This window comes from Castor canadensis, chromosome 15 (assembly GCF_047511655.1).
Source record: "Castor canadensis chromosome 15, mCasCan1.hap1v2, whole genome shotgun sequence".
In the NCBI taxonomy this organism is placed as follows: domain Eukaryota; kingdom Metazoa; phylum Chordata; class Mammalia; order Rodentia; family Castoridae; genus Castor; species Castor canadensis.
In genome coordinates, this window is record NC_133400.1 from 74437611 (window position 1) to 74450926 (window position 13316).

At 37.2% G+C, this 13316-nt stretch overlaps 1 protein-coding gene across 3 annotated transcripts in view; it reads right to left on the bottom strand.

The window, feature by feature from the left end:
* The window catches only part of Armc3 (armadillo repeat containing 3), a 102177-nt gene that overhangs the window by 65506 nt on the left and 23355 nt on the right, over nucleotides 1–13316 (bottom strand). For 2 of the 3 annotated variants that reach the window (XM_074055427.1, XM_074055426.1), the window contains exon 1: nucleotides 3886–4001. In XM_074055427.1, the coding sequence (XP_073911528.1) occupies nucleotides 3886–3913 (28 nt within the window). In that variant the 5' untranslated portion in view covers nucleotides 3914–4001. Of the gene's footprint in view, nucleotides 1–3885; nucleotides 4012–13316 lie in introns of those variants that run through there. The other variant, XM_074055428.1, reaches the window with a different exon arrangement.

Here is a 13316-nt window from a genome sequence, read left to right on the forward strand (position 1 = left end):
CTGATATTTGGAGAAATAAGGCATCTCTGCTTCTTTAGTTTTGCAATTTCTCTTCTTGGTCTGTTACTTTCATCTATAAGCCAAAATTAGCATTTTTGGAATTTTGGAAAAGTTCACTTTGTACTAGTGGAAGCAATGGTCTCAGGAATTCTTTCTCATAAATTGCTGAATATGTTTGGCTTTTACTGGACACCTTTTCCTGAGGAATTCAGGGCCATCACTTTTCTTCAACATGTCAAAACTGCTTTCTCTGTTTCTGTTCAACCCTCTTTTAGGTCAAGCAAAATATCATGGCTAGTTACTTGTAAGTGAATAAATTTGAAATATAAAAGAATAATCGTACTTCTGCAAAGTGTAGTGTCCCTTCATGGCAGATGTCATTTTATGGTCACTCAATTTTTTTTTAAATACAATCCCTTCACTGATCGAGAAATAACAGCTTCAGCATAATACTCAGATCTTTGCATGGGTTTTGGTGAACTGGGCCAAGCGGGTGATGTTCTCAGAGTCCATTGCTCAGGACCACTTTTGTGAAAGTCAACCCAAGTCTCCCATGTTCACATGCTTTTACATCTCCAGCTACACTCCCATGTGCTATACAAAACTCACATGTACTTCAAAAATTTCCTGCTGCTTCACTGCCCATGAGGTTGAGAATATTCGTGTTCTGTGCACTCTGTCTGTCCTGTTCCTCTGTGTGATCGGCCCCACAGGGAGAGGCCACACTGCTGCATGTCTTTTGTGGTCTCTGGTGGCATCATACTAACATTGTCCTCAGAGGGTTTCTGTACATGAAATTCTCTTCTAGACCAGAAGTTTGCTGGAATGGTAAGGGGTGTGAAGAACAGCTCTAGCAAACGTATCCTCTGAACCACTTCCTTAAAGCCCAGTGGATGAGTCCAGCTTGGTAAACAGGTGACCCAGTTGATTGATTTTGTTATTCAGCTTTTCAACAGCAGATCGTTCAATCTTTCCTTTCTTACAGACAGATCAGCAAAAATAATGGGAAAGCTGCTGTTCCCATCACTGTAAACACAGTATTGATCTCTGTCCCTTTCCTTTTCAACAGAGAACACTCTTAACTGAATAGAAACTCAGTCGTTGGACCATGTGAACAAACTCTTGCTAAATAGGGTGCCACCTACAATTTCAGGGTGATTCAGAACTGTCAGCATTTTACTTCCTGAAGTATCTGCAATCTGTTTTAATTGCATTCTTATTCATACTTTTGATTTCATAATATTGACCATCATTGGCCTTTTACATCATCTTCCTAAGATGGCAAACTCTTCAGTTGCTTTGAGTAATGTAAAGTCTGGACTTCCAAGGATACTTCTTGCATGAATTCTGATAAAACTGATTTAGCTGACTTCATTCAGTGAGTCTCTGTTGTGCGGCCTCATTCAATTAAATACAAGCTGGCAGGTGAAAGAAGATAGTGGCTCCATTTTCATAAAGAAAACACGGTTTCACAAAGTAATTTAAATGCATGTCTTCCATGACCTCAGCTTGACACAGGCACATAGCTCAATCATTTGTGGGTTGGGAAGAGAAGAGGAAGGAGGAGGAAGAAAAAGAAGAGTGTTTGCAATTGCAAAAGGGAAAGATGGTTCTCAAGGAATACTTTTAGCACCTGGAATTCTGTTGATTCAGCCACATCGGATTCAACCACCATGAACAAAGTAGATTACCGAATACATGAAAACCACGTGAATTTACAAATTTCTGAAGAAGAAGTATTACTTATTTTTAGGCTTCTCAACAATGACAATTTAATCACACAGCTGTAGAGGCACATTCACTTACATCTTAGTTTGGAAACATGACTTTTCATTTGGATTGAATGACTAGTTGCTCATTTTCTGTTGCAAGTTTTTACCCGCATGTATGAAAAATGAAGTGATAACTGTTAACGTGTTGATTCTATCAAGAAGAAAAGCTCTTCACAAGCTGAGAACTGCCACGTGTTTATCCACATCATCAGATACTTCAGTGGAAAGCAGTCAAGTTAATTCAAATAATGGTTTGATGTTTGCATTCAATTCATGGAATCAAACAAAAGTTTTTCATTATACCATCATTGTTCCTCATACCAGATATGTCTTCTTCATCAATCTTCATTGCTCATACCAGAAAGCCAAGCACTCACTGGAGTCAAAGCCAGCAGAGCTCTCCCTGCTGGTTCAGCTTTGCAGGTAGCAGTGTGGTGCCTCCTCCTGGCACTGATTAGCCAGCCAGTTACAAAGCAGTCCCAGAGAGCACCTCACTTAGCACCCAAATGTACAAGTAATTCTTAATAGTTTAGAAATTCATGAAACTCAAATTACATATCCTCAAAAAAATTGCAAACAGCCAGGCACTGGTGGCTCACACCTCTGATCCTAGCTACTCAGGAGGCAGACATTAGGAGGACCATGGTTCAAAGCCAGTCCTGGCAAATAGTTTGCAAGACCCTATCTCAAAAAAAACCCATCACAAAAATAGGGCTGGTGAAGTGACTTATAAACCCTGAGTTCAAGCCCCGGTACCACAAAAAAAAAAAAAAAAAGCAAACAATTTGAAGAACGTCATAGGTTATAAACATCTTATATATTGGAAAATGACCAATAAATAATTAAATGAGTACTAGAAACTTAAGAACAAACACAAGCAGGAAAACAGTCACTGAGAACTACACATGAAATTAGAAAATGTGTCATCACATAGCATCCAGGAAAATGTGAGGTAGGGGGAATAGGCAGGAGAAAGAATTCACCCTTGTGTTTTGCTGAGACTACGGTCGAGAGTATGATGACTCTAACTGTGCACCAAGACAGAGAGACACGTTTATTCCTAGCAGCCTGAGTTTCATGGTGGAATTGAATTTCCACTGAGAGTACCATTTAAACTTTTTGTAAGTTACAAGGCTTTGATGGGTGGCTCCAAAACTACCCTTATGACTCAGAAAATGACTTACACATGGAAAAAATGTATCCTGTTCACAAGTCACAAGCTACCTTTATCGGCATGGTTTTGGCGAAACTGATATTCTAGTAGACATAATAGCATATTTTAACTAATATTACCAAGCCACAATGTCAAATGTATGAGAATACTCCAAGTGAGTAATAGATCTGATTTAAGGAGTTTCAAAAAAATATTAATTTATCAAAACTCTTCTCAGGGCTTCATCTACTCTGTGTGTGTGTGTGTGTGTTTTAACTTACATATAGGCAGGCAAATTATTATTATTATTTTTTCTTTTATTATTCATATGTGCATACAAGGCTTGGGTCATTTCTCCCCCCTGCCCCCACCCCCTCCCTTACCACCCACTCCGCCCTCTCCCTCTCCCCCACACCCCCTCAATACCCAGCAGAAACTATTTTGTAGGCAGGCAAATTATATTGCACTAAGTTAAGAGAAATTTGTTTAGATAGGGTCTTGCTATTTACACCAGGCTGATCTTGAGCTCATGATCCTCCTGCCTCAGCCTCCTGTGTTCTGGGATTATAGGTGTGCACCACCATGCCTGCATAAAAATTTAACTTTAAGAGGTAATGATTACTCTTCCAACTTGTTAAACTGAAATATATTACATCACCAACTTTCAGAGGAGTTTTCATATTTTTTTATGTTCTTTATTCTTTAGTGGTACTGGGTTTGAACTCAGGACCTCATACTTGCTAACCAGGCGTTCTACCACTTAAGCCATTCTACGAGCCCTGCACATATTTTTATATTTAAAAATATCTTTTAAATTATGAAGCCATATATTAGTTGCATTGTACTGCTTTAACTTTGTTACATTAAGGTCAGTATAGATAAAATTTAAGCAAATCCCTTCATGTTAAATTTAAAAGGATAAGGCATCCTAAGAAATTATTTTTAAAAGTTGGTACTTACTATTAGAAGCCAGGATACCAAATATCATGGTAGCATTTCTTCTTACAATTTTGTCTTCATGGGTGAGCAGTTTGGTTAAAGGTTCCACAGCTCCAAGTTCAAGGAGTGTTGCTTTATTTTCCTCACCTGACATCCAGGGTAAAGTAAAATCACACATGGATATCATCAATTTCATTAACATTCTTCTTTGTGCCATTCAAAAAAATTGGGGGGGCGGGCAATACTGGAGTTTGAACCCAGGACCTCACACTTTCTTGGCAAGTGCTCTACCACTTGAGCCACTCCACCAACCTGTTCACTCAGGTTTCTTACTGGCCACTTGCCTTTCTCATTCCTCTTTGCTTCTGCTCATTTCACCCTTAGAATAAACTTGAGAGTTTTGTTGCTCTCTATCACCTCTGCTGTCCACAAAGCCATTTTGTTTCATCATCGGTTCTGAGCTCGCACTGTATTAATGCAGAGGAGTGTCCCCTGATTCCCCTCTCTAATGTTGTCACAAAGGTCCACATCTTTTTTGATTTTTTATCCTGCTTTATTCTTACCAAATCAGTCAGTAACCTCTGCGCTTTGCTTTTCTACTTCATTCTATTCTAGAACAGGTAATTCTTCTTGTCCTATTTTCTTGAATCTTTGGTGCCTAGCACAGTGCTGGCCATGTAAATAGGCAGTTGATAAATACTTATTTGTGTAATTAATAATAAAAGTAATTAACATGTATACTCCCTGTTTCAAGGTGTGTGTGTGTAATCCCACCAAACGGGATTACAGCTACCATTATGACACACAATAAGCCTGAAGCCATCATGGAGGTGCACGCACACAGAGGCGAGCCTCCAGGGCCACTGTGGACTTCAGCTCACCCTAGGGTTACTGGGGATTCTCACTGTGACAAGTGGCCCCAGAGTGGAAGTTCAATAAGGCCAGAGTTTAGCCGAACTTGATCTATCTCCTTAGCAGATATCATGCTAGAAAGTCTGGAATAATGTTTAGATTCTGATTAACTTCAGCTGTCTAATTTCACTGGGTTATAAAAATTCACTTTCAAACTTTAGAATATAAAAAAGTTACTTTAACACTTTTTGCCTAATTTTTTATAGCCTTCAGGTTTTTATAGTTTAAGTGACTCGTATTCTGAAAGCACACAGAATTGTCCTGTATCTAAATGGTTCAATCAGCACCTGGTAAGACTATATTGAAATATATTTTGTTTAATATTATAAACTCATTTTTCAGTCTATAATAACTGTATTTTGCTGGAGTTCTAAAGTTAATTTCTTAGCTAAAAATATTTTGTCATATAAATTTTAGGATAACATTTAGGATATTTGTGCTTAAATCAAATTTTGTTTTGTTTTGTTTTTGTGATGCTCAGGATGCAACCAGGGCCTGTGTATGCCAGTAAGAGTTCTTCCTCTGAGCTAAACCCCAGCTCCTCAATTTTGTATGTGATTGATATAAAAAATAAACATTTGTCTTTAAATTGGGTTTATTTTCTTTCTTTCTTCCTTCCTCCCTCTCTCTCTTCCTTCCTTCCTTCCTTCCGGAAATTGAACTCAGGGCCTTATGAATGCTAGACAAGACTGTAACACTGAGCTAACTCCCAGCCCCCATGTCTTCTTCTCTTCCAGAGAGTTTTCCTTAGTTTGTGGGCTCCTTCCATCTTCAAAGCTAGTGTGGGAGGGCTAGCAGAGCAGCTCAAGTGGTAGAGTGCCTGTGTAGCAAGTGCGAGGCTCTGAATCAAACCCCAGTACTACCAAAAAAAAAAAAAAAAAAAACTAGTGTTGGCCCCATTTGAATAATCCCAAATAATTTCCTCATCTCAAAAGTTAGCTCATTAGCAACCTTAATTATGCCTGCAATCTTATTTCCCCTACCCATATAACATGATATGTTCACAGCTTCCACAGATCATTTTGTAGATATTTGGGGAGGATTTTTCTGGCTACCATACATGGTAAAATATCTGGATTGGTCCTCAGATGTTAAACCCATCTTACAATGTTGGGATAAAACTCAGGATGTAGTAGCTCTCTTATATATGTTTGGATTCCATTTGCTAGTATTTTCTTTAAAATTTTTACATCTATGTTCATGAGGCATATTGACCTGTAGACTTCTTTTCTTGTGAAGTCTTTGTTTTGAGTATCAGGGTAACGCTGACTTCATACAGTGAATTAGGAAGTATTTCATCCTTTCAAATTTCCTGGAAGTGTTTGTTGGCATTGTCTCTTCCTTAAGTATTTGACAGAATTCACTAGTCAAACCATCTGGCCCTGGAGTTTTCTTTGTGAACTAAAAAGTGAAATTTTTGTGGTAGATATCGAACAAGGTATCAATCTTTCTTCAGTGAATTTTGGAAGTTTTTGTTTGAAATAAATTTGTTTACTTCAACTAAATTGTAGAATTTATTGAGATTAAATTGTTCACAATATTTATATTAAACTGTTAATCTGTAATGATGGCCCCACTCTCACTCTTCACATTCATACATAATTTGTCTTCTCTCTCTTATTAATCAACACAGCCAAAGATTTATCACTCTTATTCATCTTCTAAAAAAAATCTAGCTTTCCATTCATGACTTTTGTCCATTTTCCCTGCTTTCTGCTTCATTAATTTCTGTTTGGATATCTATTATATCTATTACTAACTTTGAATTTGTACTTTTCCATTGCTCTTAAGGTAGAAGCTGAGGTTATTGATTTGAAACTTGCCTAGTGTTCTAATTTAGGTGTCTAGTGCAATAAATTTTTTTCTAAAAATTCATTTAGTAGCATCCTATACATTTTTATATACTGTGTTTTAATTATCAGTTCTTATTCTTTTTATTTCTTTCACTCATTGGGTCACTTCAGAAGTGTGTTGCTTACTTTCTAATTACTTAATGATTATCCAGAATATCTTGTGATTTTTACTTCTTATTTCATTCCAGTGTCATTTGAGAATATATTTTTGAATGATTTAGAATTCTTTAAAATTTATTTAGGCTCATTTTATGGCCCAGAATATAATCTATTTAAGTAAATATTTTATATGCGCTTGAAAAATAAACACATATTCTACTGTTCTTAAAGTGTTCTATAAATACTAAGTGAAATTCAGTAATATTGATTGTCAAATCTTTTATATTCTTACAGATTGACCATCTGCTTATTCTTTCATTAATTGACAGAGGGGTATTGAAATCCCCAGTTCTAATCATTTTATAGCTGGCTTTATGTATTTGTGTATTTTGAAGGTCTGATATTAGGTACATAACTGTTTAGGACTTTTCATAGCCTTGTGCTTAATTGAGCTTTTATCATCATAAAATAACCCTCTTTATTGCTGGTTTTTTCTCTGTTTACTTTTCTGATATTGATACAACTACTTAAATTTTGTTTTGATCAGTGCTTGCATATTTTTCCTCATCCTTTTACTTTTCTGTCTTTATATGCTAAGTTAGTTTCTTTTTTTTTTTTTTTTTTCCTTACTTGGCATTTCTCTTTTTTTTTTTTTCTTTTTCTTTTATTATTCATATGTGCATACAAGGCTTGGTTCATTTCTCCCCCCTGCCCCCACCCCCTCCCTTACCACCCACTCCGCCCCCTCCCTCTCCCCCCCCTCAATACCCAGCAGAAACTATTTTGCCCTTATCTCTAATTTTGTTGTAGAGAGAGTATCAGCAATAATAGGAAGGAACAAGGGTTTTTGCTGGTTGAGATAAGGATAGCTATACAGGGAGTTGACTCACATTGATTTCCTGTGCATGGGTGTTACCTTCTAGGTTAATTCTTTTTGATCTAACCTTTTCTCTAGTTCCTGGTCCCCTTTTCCTATTGGCCTCAGTTGCTTTAAGGTATCTGCTTTAGTTTCTCTGCATTGAGGGCAACAAATGCTAGCTAGTTTTTTAGGTGTCTGACCTATCCTCACCCCTCCCTTGTGTGCTCTCGCTTTTATCATGTGCTCATAGTCCAATCCCCTTGTTGTGTTTGCCCTTGATCTAATGTCCACATATGAGGGAGAACATACGATTTTTGGTCTTTTGAGCCAGGCTAACCTCACTCAGAATGATGTTCTCCAATTCCATCCATTTACCAGCGAATGATAACATTTCGTTCTTCTTCATGGCTGCATAAAATTCCATTGTGTATAGATACCACATTTTCTTAATCCATTCGTCAGTGCTGGAGCATCTTGGCTGTTTCCATAACTTGGCTATTGTGAATAGTGCCGCAATAAACATGGATGTGCAGGTGCCTCTGGAGTAACAGTTTTTTGGGTATATCCCCAAGAGTGGTATTGCTGGATCAAATGGTAGATCGATGTCCAGCTTTTTAAGTAGCCTCCAAATTTTCTTCCAGAGTGGTTGTACTAGTCTACATTCCCACCAACAGTGTAAGAGGGTTCCTTTTTCCCCGCATCCTCGCCAACACCTGTTGGTGGTGGTGTTGCTGATGATGGCTATTCTAACAGGGGTGAGGTGGAATCTTAGTGTGGTTTTAATTTGCATTTCCTTTATTGCTAGAGATGGTGAGCATTTTTTCATGTGTTTTCTGGCCATTTGAATTTCTTCTTTTGAGAAAGTTCTGTTTAGTTCACGTGCCCATTTCTTTATTGGTTCATTAGTTTTGGGAGAAATTAGTTTTTTAAGTTCCCTATATATTCTGGTTATCAGTCCTTTGTCTGATGTATAGTTGGCAAATATTTTCTCCCACTCTGTGGGTGTTCTCTTCAGTTTAGAGACCATTTCTTTTGATGAACAGAAGCTTTTTAGTTTTATGAGGTCCCATTTGTCTATGCTATCTCTTAGTTGCTGTGCTGCTGGGGTTTCATTGAGAAAGTTCTTACCTATACCTACTAACTCCAGAGTATTTCCTACTCTTTCTTGTATCAACTTAAGAGTTTGGGGTCTGATATTAAGATCCTTGATCCATTTTGAGTTAATCTTGGTATAGGGTGATATACATGGATCTAGTTTCAGTTTTTTGCAGACTGCTAACCAGTTTTCCCAGCAGTTTTTGTTGAAGAGGCTGCTATTTCTCCATCGTATATTTTTAGCTCCTTTGTCAAAGATAAGTTGCTCATAGTTGTGTGGCTTCATATCTGGATCCTCTGTTCTGTTCCACTGGTCTTCATGTCTGTTTTTGTGCCAGTACCATGCTGTTTTTATTGTTATTGCTTTGTAATATAGTTTGAAGTCAGGTATTGTGATACCTCCTGCATTGTTCTTTTGACTGAGTATTGCCTTGGCTATTTGTGGCCTCTTGTGTTTCCATATAAATTTAATGGTAGATTTTTCAATCTCTTTAATGAATGTCATTGGAATTTTGATGGGAATTGCATTAAACATGTAGATTACTTTGGGGAGTATCGACATTTTTACTATGTTGATTCTACCAATCCATGAGCATGGGAGATCTCTCCACTTTCTATAGTCTTCCTCAATCTCTTTCTTCAGAAGTGTATAGTTTTCCTTGTAGAGGTCTTTCACATCTTTTGTTAGGTTTACACCTAGGTATTTGATTTTTTTTGAGGCTATTGTAGATGGAATTGTTTTCATACATTCTTTTTCCGTTTGCTCATTGTTAGTGTATAGAAATGCTAATGATTTTTCTATGTTGATTTTATATCCTACTACCTTGCTATAGCTATTGATGATGTCTAGAAGCTTCTGAGTAGAGTTTTTTGGGTCTTTAAGGTATAGGATCATGTCGTCTGCAAATAGGGATATTTTGACAGTTTCTTTACCTATTTGTATTCCTTTTATTCCTTCTTCTTGCCTAATTGCTCTGGCTAGGAATTCCAGTACTATGTTGAATAGGAGTGGAGATAGTGGGCATCCTTGTCTGGTTCCTGATTTTAGAGGGAATGGTTTTAATTTTTCTCCATTAAGTATAATGCTGGCTGTAGGTTTGTCATATATAGCTTTTATAATGTTGTGGAACTTTCCTTCTATTCCTAGTTTTCTTAGAGCTTTTATCATGAAATGATGTTGGATCTTATCAAAGGCTTTTTCTGCATCTATTGAGACGATCAAGTGGTTTTTGTCTTTGCTTCTGTTAATGTGGTTTATTATGTTTATTGATTTTTGTATGTTGAACCACCCCTGCATCCCTGGGATGAAGCCTACCTGGTCATGGTGAATAATCTTTTTGATGTGTTGCTGAATTCGATTTGCCATTATTTTGTTGAGCATTTTTGCATCAATGTTCATTAAGGAGATTGGCCTATAGTTCTCCTTTTTGGAGGTGTCTTTGCCTGGTTTTGGGATAAGTGTAATACTGGCTTCATAAAATGTGTTTGGCAGTTTTCCTTCCCTTTCTGTTTCATGGAACAGTTTAAGGAGGGTTGGTATCAGTTCTTCTTTAAAGGTCTGATAGAATTCAGCAGAGAATCCATCAGGTCCTGGACTTTTCTTTTTGGGGAGACTCTTGATTGCTGCTTCAATTTCATTTTGTGTTATAGGTCTATTCAGGTGATTAATTTCCTCTTGGTTCAGTTTTGGATGATCATATGTATCTAGAAATCTGTCCATTTCTTTTAGATTTTCAAATTTATTTGAATATAGGTTCTCAAAGTAGTCTCTGATGATTTCCTGGACTTCCATGGTGTTTGTTGTTATCTCCCCTTTTGCATTCCTAATTCTACTAATTTGGGTTTTTTCTCTCCTCATTTTAGTCAGGTTTGCCAGGGGTCTATCGATCTTGTTTATTTTTTCAAAGAACCAACTTTTTGTTTCATTAATTCTTTGTATGGTTTTTTTGGTTTCTAGTTCGTTGATTTCAGCTCTTATTTTTATTATTTCTCTCCTTCTATTTGTTTTGGGATTTGCTTGTTCTTGTTTTTCTAGGAGTTTGAGATGTATCATTAGGTCATTGATTTGGGATCTTTCAATCTTTTTAATATATGCACTCATGGCTATAAACTTTCCTCTCAAGACTGCCTTAGCTGTGTCCCATAGGTTCCGGTAGGTTGTGTTTTCATTTTCATTGTCTTCTAGGAACTTTTTAATTTCCTCTTTTATTGCATCGATGATCCATTCTTCATTAAGTAATGAGTTATTTAGTTTCCAGCTGTTTGCATGTTTTTTGTCTTTACTTTTGTTGTTGAGTTCTACTTTTACTGCATTGTGGTCAGATAGTATGCACGGTATTATTTCTATTTTCTTATATTTGCTGAGGCTTGCTTTGTGCCCTAGGATATGATCTATTTTGGAGAAGGTTCCATGGGCTGCTGAGAAGAATGTATATTGTGTAGAGGTTGGATGAAATGTTCTGTAGACATCTACTAGGTCCACTTGATCTATTGCATATTTTAGATCTTGGATTTCTTTATTGAGTTTTTGTTTGGATGACCTATCTATTGATGATAATGGAGTGTTAAAATCTCCCACAACCACTGTGTTGGCGTTTATATATGCTTTTAGGTCTTTCAGGGTATGTTTGATGAAATTGGGTGCGTTGACATTGGGTGCGTACAGATTGATGATTATTATTTCCTTTTGGTCTATTTCCCCTTTTATTAGTATGGAATGTCCTTCTTTATCTCGTTTGATCAATGTAGGTTTGAAGTCTACTTTGTCAGAGATAAGTATTGCTACTCCTGCTTGTTTTCGGGGGCCATTGGCTTGGTAAATCTTCTTCCAGCCTTTCATCCTAAGCATATGCTTATTTCTGTCGGTGAGATGAGTCTCCTGTAAGCAACAAATTGTTGGATCTTCTTTTTTAATCCATTTTGTCAAACGGTGTCTTTTGATGGGTGAATTAAGTCCATTAACATTAAGTGTTAGTACTGATAGGTATGTGGTGATTCCTGCCATTTAGTTATCTTAGTTGTTTGAAGGTTTGATTGTGTGTACCTAACTTGATGTTACTCTCTTCTGTCTTGCTTTTTCTTATCCTGTGGTTTGGTGCTGCCTGCCTTTTCATGGTTAAGTTGGGTGTCACTTTCTGTGTGCAGGATCCCTTGCAGAATCTTTTGTAATGGTGGCTTTGTGGTCACATATTGTTTTAGTTTCTGCTTATCATGGAAGACTTTTATTGCTCCATCTATTTTGAATGATAGCTTTGCTGGGTAGAGTATCCTGGGATTGAAGTTATTTTCATTCAGTGCCCGGAAGATCTCACCCCACGCTCTTCTTGCTTTTAATGTTTCTGTTGAGAAGTCTGCTGTGATTTTGATGGGTTTACCTTTGTATGTTACTTGTTTTTTCTCTCTTACAGCCTTCAATATTCTTTCCTTAGTTTCTGAACTTGTTGTTTTAATGATGATATGTCGTGGAGTAGTTCTATTTTGATCTGGTCTGTTTGGTGTCCTGGAGGCCTCTTGCATTTGTATGGGAATATCTTTCTCTAGATTTGGGAAATTTTCCGTTATTATTTTGTTGAATATATTACGCATTCCCTTCGCTTGCACCTCTTCTCCTTCTTCGATGCCCATGATTCTCAAGTTTGGTCTTTTGATGGAGTCGGTGAGTTCTTGCATTTTCTTTTCACAGGTCTTGAGTTGTTTAATTAATAGTTCTTCAGTTTTTCCTTTAATTACCATTTCATCTTCAAGTTCTGAGATTCTGTCTTCTGTTTGTTCTATTCTGCTGGATTGGCCTTCCGTTTTGTTTTGCAGTTCTGTTTCGTTCTTTTTTCTGAGGTTTTCCATATCCTGGCTGTTTTCTTCTTTATTGTTGTCTATTTTTGTCCTGAGTTCATTTATCCATTTATTCATTGTGTTCTCTCTTTCACTTTGGTGTTTATACAGTGCTTCTATGGTTTCCTTTATTTCTTCTTTTGCTTTTTCAAATTCTCTATTTTTATTGTCTTGGAATTTCTTGAGTGTCTCCTGTACATTTTGGTTGACCCTATCCAGTATCATCTCTATAAAATTCTCATTGAGTACTTGTAGTATGTCTTCTTTTAAATTATTCTTGTGGGCTTCATTGGGTCCTTTGGCATAGTTTATCTTCATTTTGTTGGAGTCTGGATCTGAGTTTCTCTTCTCTTCATTCCCCTCTGGTTCCTGTACTAATTTTTTGCTGTGGGGAAACTGGTTTCCTTGTTTTTTCTGTCTTCCTGTCATTGTCCTTGGTGTTGTTACTGTCCCTGTACTGTGTGTAGTTAAGTATTTTCTAGCTTGTAATAATAACAATGGTAATATTGAGAATGGAAGAGTGAGCTGAGATGGAAAGCAAGAAGTTAAAGAAAAGGGGAAAACTAATATACAGACAAGAGGGAGAAAGCAGAACAAGGTATCAGACAAGAGAGTTTCAAAGGTATAAACGGGGAGTGTTAGTGTACTAATCGACAGTAAGCTGGTCCGCGTCTTCCCAAGCCGTGTGGGCGCCGGCCACTGGCGGCCCGGGGGCCCTCCTCGGTTCTCCGTTTAACGTGAAGTGGAGATTCTCTGCGCCGGCTGGAGATGTGGAGGAGTCAAAGTTATGCCTTTTCTCGGTGATT